This window comes from Salmo salar, chromosome ssa01 (genome assembly GCF_905237065.1).
Source record: "Salmo salar chromosome ssa01, Ssal_v3.1, whole genome shotgun sequence".
Lineage (NCBI taxonomy): Eukaryota > Metazoa > Chordata > Actinopteri > Salmoniformes > Salmonidae > Salmo > Salmo salar.
Genome location: NC_059442.1, coordinates 126,416,195 through 126,430,023, shown reverse-complemented (window position 1 = coordinate 126,430,023; position 13,829 = coordinate 126,416,195). Strand labels below are relative to the sequence as shown.

The 13,829-nt window shown below is 42.7% G+C and overlaps 1 protein-coding gene across 4 annotated transcripts in view; it reads right to left on the bottom strand.

Annotated features, from left to right (window-relative positions):
* The window catches only part of LOC100380425 (ADP-ribosylation factor-like 15), a 63,791-nt gene that overhangs the window by 15,590 nt on the left and 34,372 nt on the right, over positions 1 to 13,829 (bottom strand). For all 4 annotated transcript variants that reach the window (XM_014124614.2, NM_001173709.1, XM_014124623.2 and 1 more), the window contains 1 exon segment: positions 13,288 to 13,496. In XM_014124614.2, the coding sequence (XP_013980089.1) occupies positions 13,288 to 13,496 (209 nt within the window).

Sequence of the window (13,829 nt, the reverse complement as noted above, 5' to 3'; positions counted from 1 at the left end):
CAAAGTCCATATTATGGCAAGAACAGCTCAAATAAGCAAAGAGAAACAACAGCCCATCATAACTTTAAGACATGAAGGTCAGTCAACGCGAAAAATTTCAAGAACTTTTAAAGTTTCAAGTGCAGTCGCAAAAACCATAAAGCGCAATGATGAAACTGGCTCTCATGAGGACCACCACTGTCACGTCTACTCCCGCTCCTCCGGTATACTAACCACCGATCCTGGGATCCATCATTACGCACACCTGGCATCAATCATTATGCGCACCTGCACATCATCATTAGGCACACCTGGACTCCATTACCTCACTTATTACCTCCCCTATATTCTTTCCCCATTCAGTATTGTTCATGTGTTTATGCATAGACAATACTGTTATGTTGTCTCGTTCCTTGTTTGTTGTTTTATTAAACGTTTCACCTGCTTCAACTCACAGCGTCTTTGTTACAGCCACAGGAAAGGAAGACCCAGAGTTAGCTCTGCAGAGGATAAGTTCATTAGATTTACCAGCCTCAGAAAGTGCAGCCCAAATAAAGGAGCATTTAAGAGTTCAAGTAACATGCATTTCAACATCAACTGTTCAGAGGAGACTGTGTGAATCTGGCCTTCATGGTCAAATTGCTGCAAAGAAACCACTACTAAAGGACACCAATAAGAAGAAGACTTGCTTGGACCAAGAAACATGAGCAATGGACATTAAATCAGTGAAAATCTGTCCTTTGGTCTGATGAGTACAAATTTGAGACTTTTGCTTCCAACCGCCGTGTCTTTGTGAGACGCAGAGTAGGTGATTGGATGATCTCTGCTTCCCACCATGAAGCATGGAGGAGGTGGTGTGATGGTGCTTTGCTGGTGACTGTCTGTGATTTATTTAGAATTCAAGGCACACTTAACCAGCATGACTACCACAGCATTCTGCAGCGATACGCCATCCCATCTGGTTTGCACTTAGGACTATCATTTGTTTTCAACAGGACAATTACCCAACACACCTCCAGGCTGTGTAAGGGCTATTTGAACAAGCTGGAGAGTGATGACCTGGCCATCAGATGACCTGGCCTCCACAATCACCCGACCTCAACCCAATTGAGATGGCTTGGAATGAGTTGGACCGCAGAGCGAAGGAATAGCAGCCAACAAGTGCTCAGCATATGTGGGAACTCCTTCAAGACTGTTGGAAAAGCATTCCAGGTGAAGCTGGTTGAGAGAATACCAAGTGTCCAAAGCTGTCATCAAGGCAAAGGGGGGCCACTTTGAAGAATGTAAAATACATTTTGATTTGTTTGACACTTTTTTGGTTACTATATGATTCCATATATGTTATTTCATAATTTTGATGTCTTCACTATTAATTCTCCAATGTAGAAAATAGATATTTGACGTTGAGACTGGTGTTTTGTGCACCGGGGCCTCCCACTCTTTCTATTCTGGTTAGAGCCAGTTTGCACTGTTCTGTGAAGGGAGTAGTACACAGTGCTGTACGAGATCTTCAGTTTCTTGGCAATTACTTGCATTGAATAGCCTTCATTTCTCAGAACAAGAATAGACTGACGAGTTTTAGAAGGAAGGTCTTTGTTTCTGGCCATGTTGAGCCTGTGATCGAACCCACAAATGCTGATGCTCCAGATACTCAACTAGTCTGAAGAAGGCCAGTTTTATTGCTTCTTTAATCAGAACAACAGTTTCAGCTGTGCTAACATAATTGCAAATATGGTTTTCTAATGATCAATTAGCCTTTTTAAAATGATAAACTTGGATTAACTAACACAACGTGCCATTGGAACAGTGATGGTTGCTGATAATGGGCCTCTGTACGCCAATGTAGACATTCCATTAAATATCAGCTGTTTCCAGCTACAATAGTAATTTACAACATTAACAATGTCTACATTGTATTTCTGATCAATCATGTCGTCATTTTAAAATGGACAACAAAAAAAAAAACGTGCTTTTCTTTCAAAAACAAGGACATTTGTAAGTGACCCCAAACTTTTGAATGGTAGTGCGTGTGTGTGTGTGTGTGTGTGTGTGTGTGTGTGTGCATGCATGCATGCATGCATGCATGTATGTATGTATGTATGTATGTATGTATGTATGTATGTGTTCCCACATATGCTGAACACTTGTTGTCTGCTTTGGCGTATCGCTCCAGAATGCTGTGGTAGCCATGCTGGTTAAGTGTGCCTTGAATTCTAGATAAATCACCAAAAGTGTCATCAGCAAAGCAACCCCACACCATGTTTTGTACACTCAGTGTATATAGTATAGTATGTGAGTCAGTGCAACATAAGGACAATGCAGATAGTCCTGGTAACCATTTAATGAACTATTTAGCAGTTTTATGGCTTGGGGGTAGAAGCTGTCCAGGAGCCTGTTGGTCTGAGTGTCGATGCTCCAGTACTGTTTGCCGGGCGGTAGCCGAGTGAACAGTCTATGGCTTGGATGGCTGAAGTCTTTGGCAATTTTTCAGGCCTTCATCTGATACCGCCTGATATAGTGGTTCTTGGAGCTCGGACCCCGTGATGTACTGTGATGTCCACACCACCCTCCCTAGCGCTTTGCGGTTGGGAGTGGTGCCTTTGCAATACCAAGAGGTGATACAGCCAGTCAACAATTTTTTTCAGCTTCTTGAGGGGCAAGAGGCGCTGTCGTGTCCTCTTCACGACTGTGCGGGTGTGTGATCATGTTAAGTCTTTGTGGACACCAAGGAACTTGAAGCTCTCGACCCGCTTCACTACTGCCCCGTTGATGTGGACGGGGGCGTTCTTGGCCCTCTGTTTCCTGTAGTCCACGATCAGCTCCTTTGTCTTGCTGATGTTGAGGGAGAGGTTGTTGTTCTGGCACCACACTTCCAGGTCTCTGACCTCCTCCCTATTGGTTGTCTCATCGCGGTCAGTGATCAGGCCTACCACCGTTGTGTTGTCAGCAAACTTGATGATGGAGTCGTGGGTGAACAAGGAGTACAGGAGGGGACTAAGCACACATCCTTGAGGTGCCCCCCCATGTTGAAGGTCAACGTGGCAGAGGTGTTGTTGCCTACCCTGACCACCTGGGGCCGGCACATCAGGAAGTCCAGGATCCAGTTGCAGAGGCAGATGTTCAGTCCCAGGGTCCCTTGCTTGTGATGAGCTTGGGAGGGGACTATGGTGTTGAACGCTGAGCTGTAGTCTATGAACAGCATTCTCACATAGTTATTTCATTTATTGTCCAGTTGGGAGAGGGAAGTGTGAAGTTAAATTGAGATTGCTTCATCTGTGAATCTGTTGGGGCGGTATGTGAAACTGGAGTGGGTCCAGGGTGTCTGGGATAATGCTCTTGATGTGTCTCATGACGCAGCCTTTTAAAGCAAGATCACACAGGAGAAGGCTCATCATAAGACTGGCTTTCACCTGGTCAGGGATGAGGCTAAACTAGAAAGAGACTTTAGACTATTGAGAAATAGGCTACCCCTGGACACAGGCTATCCTACCTGCTAGAGGGAGGCAGAATGAGGTCCTGGACCGAGTGAACATCTCTCTATAGCTTAACCTACAGCATACATCAAAACCTACAGACTACATTCCCCATACATAACTACTGGTCATCAAACTGTTATGGGCTTTGATGTTCCAAGAACAAAGACAGGTAGTGAAAGAAAGCTGACTCGAGCTCATTTGAACTCTAATGCTGAACAAATGTTTCGCTACAACAAATCAAGTTACAAAAGTCAACCAAGAGGACCATAATTCAATGAAGCGCTTGCCTTGCCTGTCAGGCAACCACAGCAGCGCTAAACAATACAATATTACTGCCCAAAACACAGCAGGGAGTACTGTTGGACAAAAACACATTATCAAATGGCCGTTCCAAGTCAACGTGTTCCGAGCCAGCCAGATAATCCATCATCATTATCCCCCTTAAGTATCACATAGAACAGGCCACTGGCCCCCACATCCTCGCTCATCATGTACACACACACACACGCACACTCACACCATACAAACATACACACACCCACCCATGCAAACACACACACACATGCACAGACACGCGCACACACATCCCTATCGCTTCTAATGTATCGGATGGATACTCCATCCGATACTGCCCGCATCCCAGAGGTGTTTGAATTGCAAAGGTGAAATATTTGAGGGCAGTATTTCGGAAGAAAAGTATCACCTCACAGGAACGGTAGAATAGGGGAATTGTATTTCATGCAAGTGTGTTGCACATTTTTGCACCATACATTTGGCTGACTGTACTGAGCTGAGTCTAGCTAAACTGCAGGATAAATGCTGTGCACTTCTATAGAGAAAGCACAATAAAGTTTGATTTACCTCATTGAGAAGTAGACTATTGTAACGATTCAGACTGACTGGTTCAATTATCTTTAAAAGTTAGATAAGATTATACATTGTGCAAGGTGTGCTAAGCTCCCCTCTCTAGCAGTGTGCACATGCAGGGTTATAAATCAGATGGAGTCTGGATTACGGTTGCTGATGGAAGTTTTTCATGTTAGTTTCATTGCACATCATTAGCTGTTGGTATCATATGCAAGCCTCCTGCAGCTGATCTGATATGAGACAAATCTGAGTGCAACACTGCCCAAGAAAGTGCACACACAGTGTATAAAGAGAGAGACGCACGCACACACACGTATTGGGAGGTGAGGTGATACTCTGTAAGGGGCTGATATTTACTACCCACCTAGGACTACTGCTCAGCCAGGTCATTAGAGCTCTGGGTTTTCACTTCCCCCCTGGAGCCTTCTATAGCCCCAGCCTGATACAGACCCATTTCACCATGACCTGCAGTGCCGAACACACACATTCAAGCAAGCAAATACACAAGCACGCACACGAGTGCAAGCAGACAGACACACAATTTCCATGCTCACTACAAACTACGCACCTAGAAAACATTCCATTCAAACCTGATCTACTTCCACCACAAAATGGGGGGGAAAAACACCCGAGCCTCAGAAAAATGACAATGTGAAAAAGTACATTATGACAAAAAGCATTGAGAGATAATACAGTGTTAAAGACAACAGAAAACATCTGCACCTCTGGTTAGTGCATCGAGACAGGCAGACTGCAGATCATGAATAAGGTTGCAAAGTTACCGGAATCTTTAAAACAGTTGCAGAGTTTAATGGCCGCGATAGGAGAAAACTGTGGATGGATCAACAACATTGTGGTTACTTCACAATACTAAGCTAAATGTCAGAGTGAAAAGAAGTAAGCCTATACATAATACAATTTCCCAAAACATACATCCTGTTTGCAATTAGGCACTAAAGTAAAACTGCAAAAAATGTGGCAAAGAAATGAACTTTAAGTCCTAAATACAAAGCGTTACGTTTGGGGCAAATCCAACACAACATCACTGAGTACCACTGTCAATTTTCCAAGCATGGTGGTGGATGCATCCTGTTATGGGTATGCTTGTCATCGGCAAGGTCTAGGGAGTTTTATTTAGGATAAAAATAAACAATAGAGCTAAGCACAGGCTGAATCCTTGAGGAAAACCTGATTCAGTCTGCATTCCACCAGACACTGGGAGACAAATGCATCTTTCAGCAGAACAATAACCTAAAACCCAAGTCCAAAAATACACAGGAGTTGCTTACCAAAACAACATTTTATGTTCCCGAGTGGCCTAGTTACAGTTTTTACTTAACCCATTATGTAAGTTCCAAAGCGTTAGTTGTTTTATGCACGTAATGTCAGAATGCACTCACTCTTCCAAAATGTGATTGTTACACAACAGGACAGTTAATACTAATTATCTATAGGCTATGTTTCAATTTCAAATTATTTTCGAACAAGTTTTATTTTCGAACAGCAGTTTGAATTGAGGTGTGTTCCCGCCTACCACTTTAATTCACATGGAAGTAGCTCATTTCAGTGTTGCGGACATTTATGTTTGAGGCTTTACTGAGCCGGACAAACTTCTCTCTTCGAGGACAGCCCATGCACTTTAACAATGTTTCTGCAGATCAAGTACGCAAATATTTGCGCAGTTTTGCAAATTTTCTGGCTGGCGCTTGCATTGCCTGCCTTGTTGTTTTCCTTACAAATAATAACTTTGGACATGTGTGCATTCCTATCAAAGTAAGTGCCTTATTTTCTGTATATTGTGTTTCCATTGTAGCATATGTATGGAGCATAATGTATTTACAGTTTTATTCACGTTTTCAAGTATTTGGTGACAAATAATGCACTCCGATTATTGCATAGATTGTAAAGGACACCTGTGATGTGTGTAAAATACTTTCTGGAAGATTCTACAATTATAATGAGCTTGTGCTAAGCTATTTGCCACCTATGTGTGGCGCAATGTTTGTTGACATTATACAATGCATTCTGGGTATCATGTAAACGTCTGTCAGACCTAAGATGTAATAATGAGGTGAAGGGTAAACTTCTGGAAGTGGATGATCATAGACGACACAAACCCGTCAACATGCATACTGCAAACGGACCAAACTCATCTTGTCTCCTCTTATTATCATCTATGGTTGATGAGAAAAAACAAACATGGCGGTGCGCACAAACTACCCCACGTCGGATTACTTTCGATTTCATTTTTTTTTTACTGAATTATTTAGATCAATGGTGAGCTCACCCGTGATGTGATAAATTAAACAGTAATTGCTATTGGCTAATTCATATTGCCGTTTCCGCTTGTGCTTTGTCATTTTCCCGGTTTGGATGATTGTGTATGCTGTCGCTACTGAACTGGTCACATTCAGGACATACAGTTCAAGTCGGAAGATTACATAGACTTAGGTTGGAGTCATTAAAACTAGTTTTTTCAACCACTCCACAAATTTCTTGTTAACAAACTATAGTTTTGGCAAGTCGGTTACGGCATCTACTTTATGCATGACATGTAATTTTTCCAACAATTGTTTACAGGCAATGCTACCAACTACTAATTGAGTGTATGTAAACTTCTGACCCACTGGGAATGTGATGAAAGAAATAAAAGCTGAAATAAATCTCTCTACTATTAGTCTGACATTTCACATTCTTAAAATAAAGTGGTGATCCTGTCTGACCTAAGACAGGGAATTTTTACTAGGATTAAATGTCATGAATTGTGAAAAACTTAGTTTAAATGTATTTGGCTAAGGTGTATGTAAACTTCCGACTTCAACTGTAACTTTGTAAGGACTGTGTTTCTGCAAAATGTTTCTGTGAAAAAACTGTGTGACTAGCTCAAATGCTGAATGTTGCGCGTCAATCGAAACTGTACTTTCTAAATAAGCGTTCTAGTCACACCGATTGGAGCGTACGCTGCAGGGACCACTGTAGAACGATCACACCCATTTGTTGGTATGTGTGAAAAGGTTCAATCGGTTTGAAAATATATGGCAAGACATGAAAGTGGCTGTCTAGCAATGATCTACAAGCAACTTGACAGAGTGAAGAATTTTAAAAATAATAATGTGCAAATATTGTACAATCCATGTGTGCAAAGCTCTTAGAGACTTACCCAAAAAGACTCACAGCTATAATCGATGCAAAAGGTGATTCTAACATGTATTGACTCATGGGTGTGAATACTTAGTGGACACATCATCTCAATCCAGGGTTTCTCTTATTTTTACTATTTTCTACATTGTAGAATAATAGTGTAGACATCACAACTATGAAATAACACATATGTAATCATGTAGTAACCAAAAAATGTGTTAAACAAATCAAAATATATTTTAGATTCTTCAAAGTAGCCCCCTTGCCTTGATGACAGCTTTAGACACTCTTGGCATTGCCTTGACCAGCTATACCTGGAATGCTTTACCAACAGTCTTGAAGGAGTTCCCACATATGCTGAGCACTTGTTGGCTGCTTTTCCTTCACTCTGCGGTCCAACTCATCCCAAACCATCTCAATTGGGTTGAGGTTGGGTGATTGTGGAGGCCAGGTCATCTGATGCAGCACCATCACTCTCCTTCTTGGTCAAATATCTCCAGGCTGTGTAAGGGCTATGTTGGGTCATTGTCCTGTTGAAAACAAATTATAATCCCACTAAGCACAAACCAGATGAGATGGTGTATCGCTGCAGAATGGTGTAGGAGCCATGCTGGTTCAGTGTGCCTTGAATTCTAAATAAATCACAGACAGTGTCATCAGCAAATTACCATCACACCTCTTCCTCCATGCTTCACGGTGGGAACCACACATGCGGAGACCATCCGATTCCTAACTCCTTTGTATAATATCTCTGGCAACTGCTAGACCCTACGTTAAATTACACATTTCTCGAGGTAATAAAAACATGTGATCAATGGCTCGTTCGAGAGAAGACATCCTCCTGAGATAGACATTTTCGATCTAAAAGCGACTTTACCACAGTGCTACTTAACATAAAACGGATTTCTGCCTGCTTGAACACCAATAACTCAGATACATGAAAACATGAAATTACCCAGGCAATCGATAGAACATCACTCAGAGATGCACAAAAACAATATAACATTCAAAATGGGTGAACCTTTATTTTAAGATATGTGTACCAGGCAGGGTCAGTGACTGAGACAGACAAGAGTTACATCCTAAAATAGCACCCTATTCCCTATATAGTGTACTACGTTTGAACAGAACCCAGTCAGTCCTGGTCAAAAGTAGTCCACTACATAGGGAATAAGGTGTCATTTGGGATATATAGGGACTGATCGCAAGACATAACAATGAATGTACATCCTGTTTACAACTTGGGACAGAACTTTTACTTTTTGTTTGTTGTTGGTTTTTACCTCAGATCAATATGAGAACTCTCCAGTCCCTAGCTGAAACAGCAGGAGAGAAGTGCGGTGAGGGCAGGCATGAGAAGGTGTGAGACGAGACATGATTAAAAACCTCACAGACCTTTATTCTTCCCTGTTTTTTGTGTTGTTTTATTGGGATAGGATAGTGAAGAGGAGCCAGGAAAGGTAGGACAGAGTGCGAGTCAGAAAGGCAGCGGTTTGGATTCAAACCCACACCAATGGCGACTCTCGTATACATGTGTGCCGGGGTCCACGACACTAACTCCTGGACCACACAGGCCTCACATACCTGACAAACAATTACTTAGCCTCCATGACCAAATCCTCTTCGTTGTTAAAACTAAAACACAGCAGAACCACACCGCCAGCCACAGCTGAGGCAGTAACGCAATTACCATTTACCGGCTGCTTTAAAATAGGCAGGTTAACAAGGGTAATCAGACAGCTACTTTAATTGGTTTAGCTCGCATGAGCACGGCTAACCTTAAAACAACTCTATAGTGGTATCCATGACGACAGCCTGACCCCCACTGTAATCACAGGGCTGCGCTGGGGCATCATGGAATTCTGAGAAGTTAGTGCAGGTCAGGCAGAGTCTCTATTCTATTAAACACAAAAACAATATGTTTTGTGTGAGAAGTAGGCACCGCCTACTGTTGGTCTATCGTACTTCAAACAAGGTGTAGGCAGGTTACTTAGGATTCAAAGCTCAAAAAGCCTTATTCATACTCTTAGAGAAGGTACTCCCACAATAATGTGATTTGCAATTTGTGAGTTGCAATGATATCATTATGATGTCTTTTAGAGCTTCATAGTCTGGTTGATTGTATAAAACATGTTTATTTGATTGTAATCTTGATTGTAATCTTCTCAACCAGAAGTTAGTGCAGGTCAGTGCCTTGCAAAAGTATTCAGACCCATGGATTTCTTAAAGTGGGATAAACATTTTGAATTGTAATTTTTTTGTCAACAATCTACACAAACTACTAATGTCAAAGTGGAAGAAATATTTAATAAAAAACTTTAAAAAATGAATAAAAATTAAATATGTCAAATATAGTCGCTTCCCTGAGTCAATACATGTTAGAAACACCTGTGGCATCAATTACAGCTGTCAGTCTTCTTGGGTGAGTCTATAGGAGATTTGCACACCTGCACTGTGCAGTATTTGGCCATTATTCCAGATGTTAGGGATCATGGCTAGACAGCAATTTTCAAGTCTTGCCATAGATTTTAAAGCAGATTTAAGTCAGAACTAACAGAACTAAATTATTGTTAAGCCACTCCAGTGTATAATTGGCCTTGTGTTGTAGGTTATTGTCCTGCTGAAAGGTGAATTCCTCTCCCAGTCTGTGGTGTAAAGCAGATTGAAGCAGGTTTTCCTCTAGGATTTTGCATGAGCTTAACTCCCCAGTATTTGCCGATGTCAAGCATACCCATACCACGATGCAGCCACCACTATGCTTGAAAAAAAGGAGGCAGTTACACAGTGATGTGTTGTATTGGAATTGCCCCTAACATAAGGCTTTGCATTTAGGCCAAAAAGTGTATTCCTTTGCTTTGGTTTTTTGCAGTATTACTTTAGTGCCTTGTTGCATACAAGATGCATGTTTTGGAATAGATCTTTTCACGCTGTCATTTAGATCATTATTGCGGAGTCTATGTTGTTTATGTTGTTGATCCATCCTCAGTCGTCTCCCATCACAGCCATTGAACGCTGTAACTGTTTTAAAAACTCCAATGGCCTCATAGTAACTTATTTAGCCAAATTCTACACCTGAAATGATTTAGGCTTGCCTAAACAAAATGTGCTTAATACTTATGCAATGACTATATATTAAAAAATTGTATTTTGTATAGATTGTTGACAAAAAATAACAAATACATTTTAATCCCACTTTGTAACACAAACTCAGCAAAAAAGAAACGTCCTCTCACTGTCAACTGCATTTATTTTCAGCAAACTTAACATGAGTAAATATTTGTATGAACATAACAAGATTCAACAACTGAGACATAAACTGAACAAGTTCCACAGACATGTGACTAACGTAAATGGAATAATGTGTCCCTGAACAACGGGGGGGGTCAAAATCAAATGTAACAGTCAGTATCTGGTGTGGCCACCAGCTGCATTAAGTAGTGCAGTGCATCTCCTCCTCGTGGACTGCACCAGATTTGCACCAGTTCTTGCTGTGAGATGTTACCCCACTCTTCCACCAAGGCACCTGCAAGTTCCCGGACATTTCTGGGGGGAATGGCCCTAGACCTCACCCTCCGATTCAACAGGTCCCAGACGTGCTCAATGGGATTGAGATCCGGGCTCTTCGCTGGCCATGGCAGAACACTGACATTCCTGTCTTGCAGGAAATCACACACAAAACGAGCAGTATGGCTGGTGGCATTGTAATGCTGGAGGGTCATGTCAGGATGAGCCTGCAGGAAGGGTACCACATGAGGGAGGAAGATGTCTTCCCTGTAACGCACAGCGTTGAGATTGCCTGCAATGACATCAAGCTCAGTCCGATGATGTTGTGACACACCGCCCCAGACCATGACGGACCCTCCACCTCCAAATCGACACCGCTCCAGAGTACAGGCTCGGTGTGACGCTCATTCCTTCGACGATAAACGCGAATCCGACCATCACCCCTGGTGAGACAAAACCAGGACTCGTCAGTGAAGAGCACTTTTTGCCAGTCCTGTCTGGTCCAGCGACGGTGGGTTTGTGCCCATAGGCGACGTTGTTGCCGGTGATGTCTGGTGAGGACCTGCTTTACAACAGGCCTACAAGCCCTCAGTCCAGCCTCTCTCAGCCTATTGAGGACAGTCTGAGCACTGATGGAGGGATTGTGCGTTCCTGGTGTAACTCGGGCAGTTGATGTTGCCATCCTGTACCTGTCCCACAGGTGTGATTTTCGGATGTACCGATCCTGTGCAGGTGTTGTTACACGTGGTCTGCCACTGCGAGGATGATCAGCTGTCCGTCCTGTCTCCCTGTAGCACTGTCTTAGGCGTCTCACAGTACAGACATTGCAATTTATTGCCCTGGCCACATCTGCAGTCCTCGTGCCTCCTTGCAGTATGCCTAAGTCACGTTCACGCAGATGAGCAGGGACTCTGGGCATCTTTCTTTTGGTGTTTTTCAGAGTCAGTAGAAAGGCCTCTTTAGTGCCCTAAGTTTTCATAACTGTGACCTTAATTGCCTACCGTCTGTAAGCTGTTAGTGTCTTCGACCGTTCCACAGGTGCATGTTCATGAATTGTTTATGGTTCATTGAACAAGCATGGGAAACAGTATTTAAACCCTTTACAATGAAGATCTGAAGTTACTTGGATTTTTACGAATTATCTTTGAAAGACAGGGTCCTGAAAGAGAGACGTTTCTTTTTTTTGCTGAGTTTATAATGTGAAGAAATCCAAGGGGTCTGAATACTTTTGTAAAGGCTCTGTAAGTTAGAACTCTATATGGTGTCTACTGGCCTATAACCAGCATCTATAACTGGTTAGAGTGACATCATTACAATGTCTTTCATGACTCCATTGGCAGGTTGTATACTGGTTGTATGGGGAAGACGTCTTTACCTGATCGTAATGTGCCAAATTATGCCTGCTAGGTATGGTTTTTAGTATTCATTGTCTGTTTGAATTCAAAATGTGCGAAAAGAGGTGCGTAAAAAGCCCACTGTCTAAGTGTTATGTTACCATAATTGATCTACTTGAGTGTGAAGCTGCGTCCCCAGGCCCAGGGTTGGTGTTAGTTTGTATGTCAGTGTTGCCATAAGTTGCCTTGTCTGGGCCAGAACATCCCTGTAACCCTGAGGCAGCTTGATGTACAAGTACACCCCCTGGATAGGTAGCTAGTCTATCGTTACCATAGATATACACTGAGTGTCCATGACAGACTGACCAGGCGAATCCAGGTGAAAGCTATGATCCCTTACTAATGTCACTTGTTAAATCGACTTCAATTAGTGTAGGTGAAGGGGAGGAGACAGGTTAAAGAAGGATTTTTAAGCCTTGAGACAAATGAGTCATTGATTGTGTATGTGTGCCATTCAGAGGGAGAATAAGCAAGACAAAATATTTAAGTGCCTTTGAACGGGGTATGGTAGTAGGTACCAGGCACACCTGTTTAAGTGAGTCAAGAACTGCATCGCTGCTGGGTTTTTCAGGCTCAACAGTTTCCCATCTGTATCAAGAATGGTCCACCACCCAAAGGACATCCAGCCAACTTGACACAGCTGTGGGAAGCATTGGAGTTAACATGGGCCAGCATCCCTGTGGAACGCTTTTGACACCTTGTAGAGTCCATTCCCCAACGAATCGAGTCTGTTCTGAGGGCACATGGGGGTGCAACTCAATATTAGGAAGATGTTCCTAATGTTTTGTCCACTCAGTGTACATATTCTACTACATATATATTATACCATCATCTATAGCGTTGATATGCATCATTGGTTGTTTCTTCCTGTTCGGAGTGTGTAGCAGGTTTGTGTGAGTGTGCACCTGTGTGTGTGTTCGGCCTACCTCTTGTGTGGTGCGAGCAGCTGGTTTGTCCTGGTGGTTGGCCAGTATGAGGAAGGGCAAGGTACAGAGCTGGGGGTGCTGCAGGGCAGAGTGAAGCTCAGTTCGGGCCATCTCCAGATCCTCGTCTGTGGAGGCGCTGTCCAGGACAAACACCACCCCCTGGGAACCCTGGTAGTACCGCGACCAGTACTTCTTTATCGAGTCCGCTCCTGGAGACAGCGACGGACAGGCAGTCAGACACAGACATGTACACATAGACACACGGACAGTCAGGGGCACACACACACACACACACAGTACAAGTACCTCTTAATTTAATCAGCCCCTTCAAAAATTGAAAGATAGGCCCCCTATACAAACTATACAAACACACACATATATACTGTATTTACAGTGCATTTGGAAAATATTCCGACCCCTTAACTTTTTCCACATTTTGTTACGTTAAAGCCTTAATATAAATGTATTCATTTGTCCGCCCCCCCCCCCATCAATCTACACACAATACCTCATAATGACAAAGCAAAAGCAGGTTTAGACAT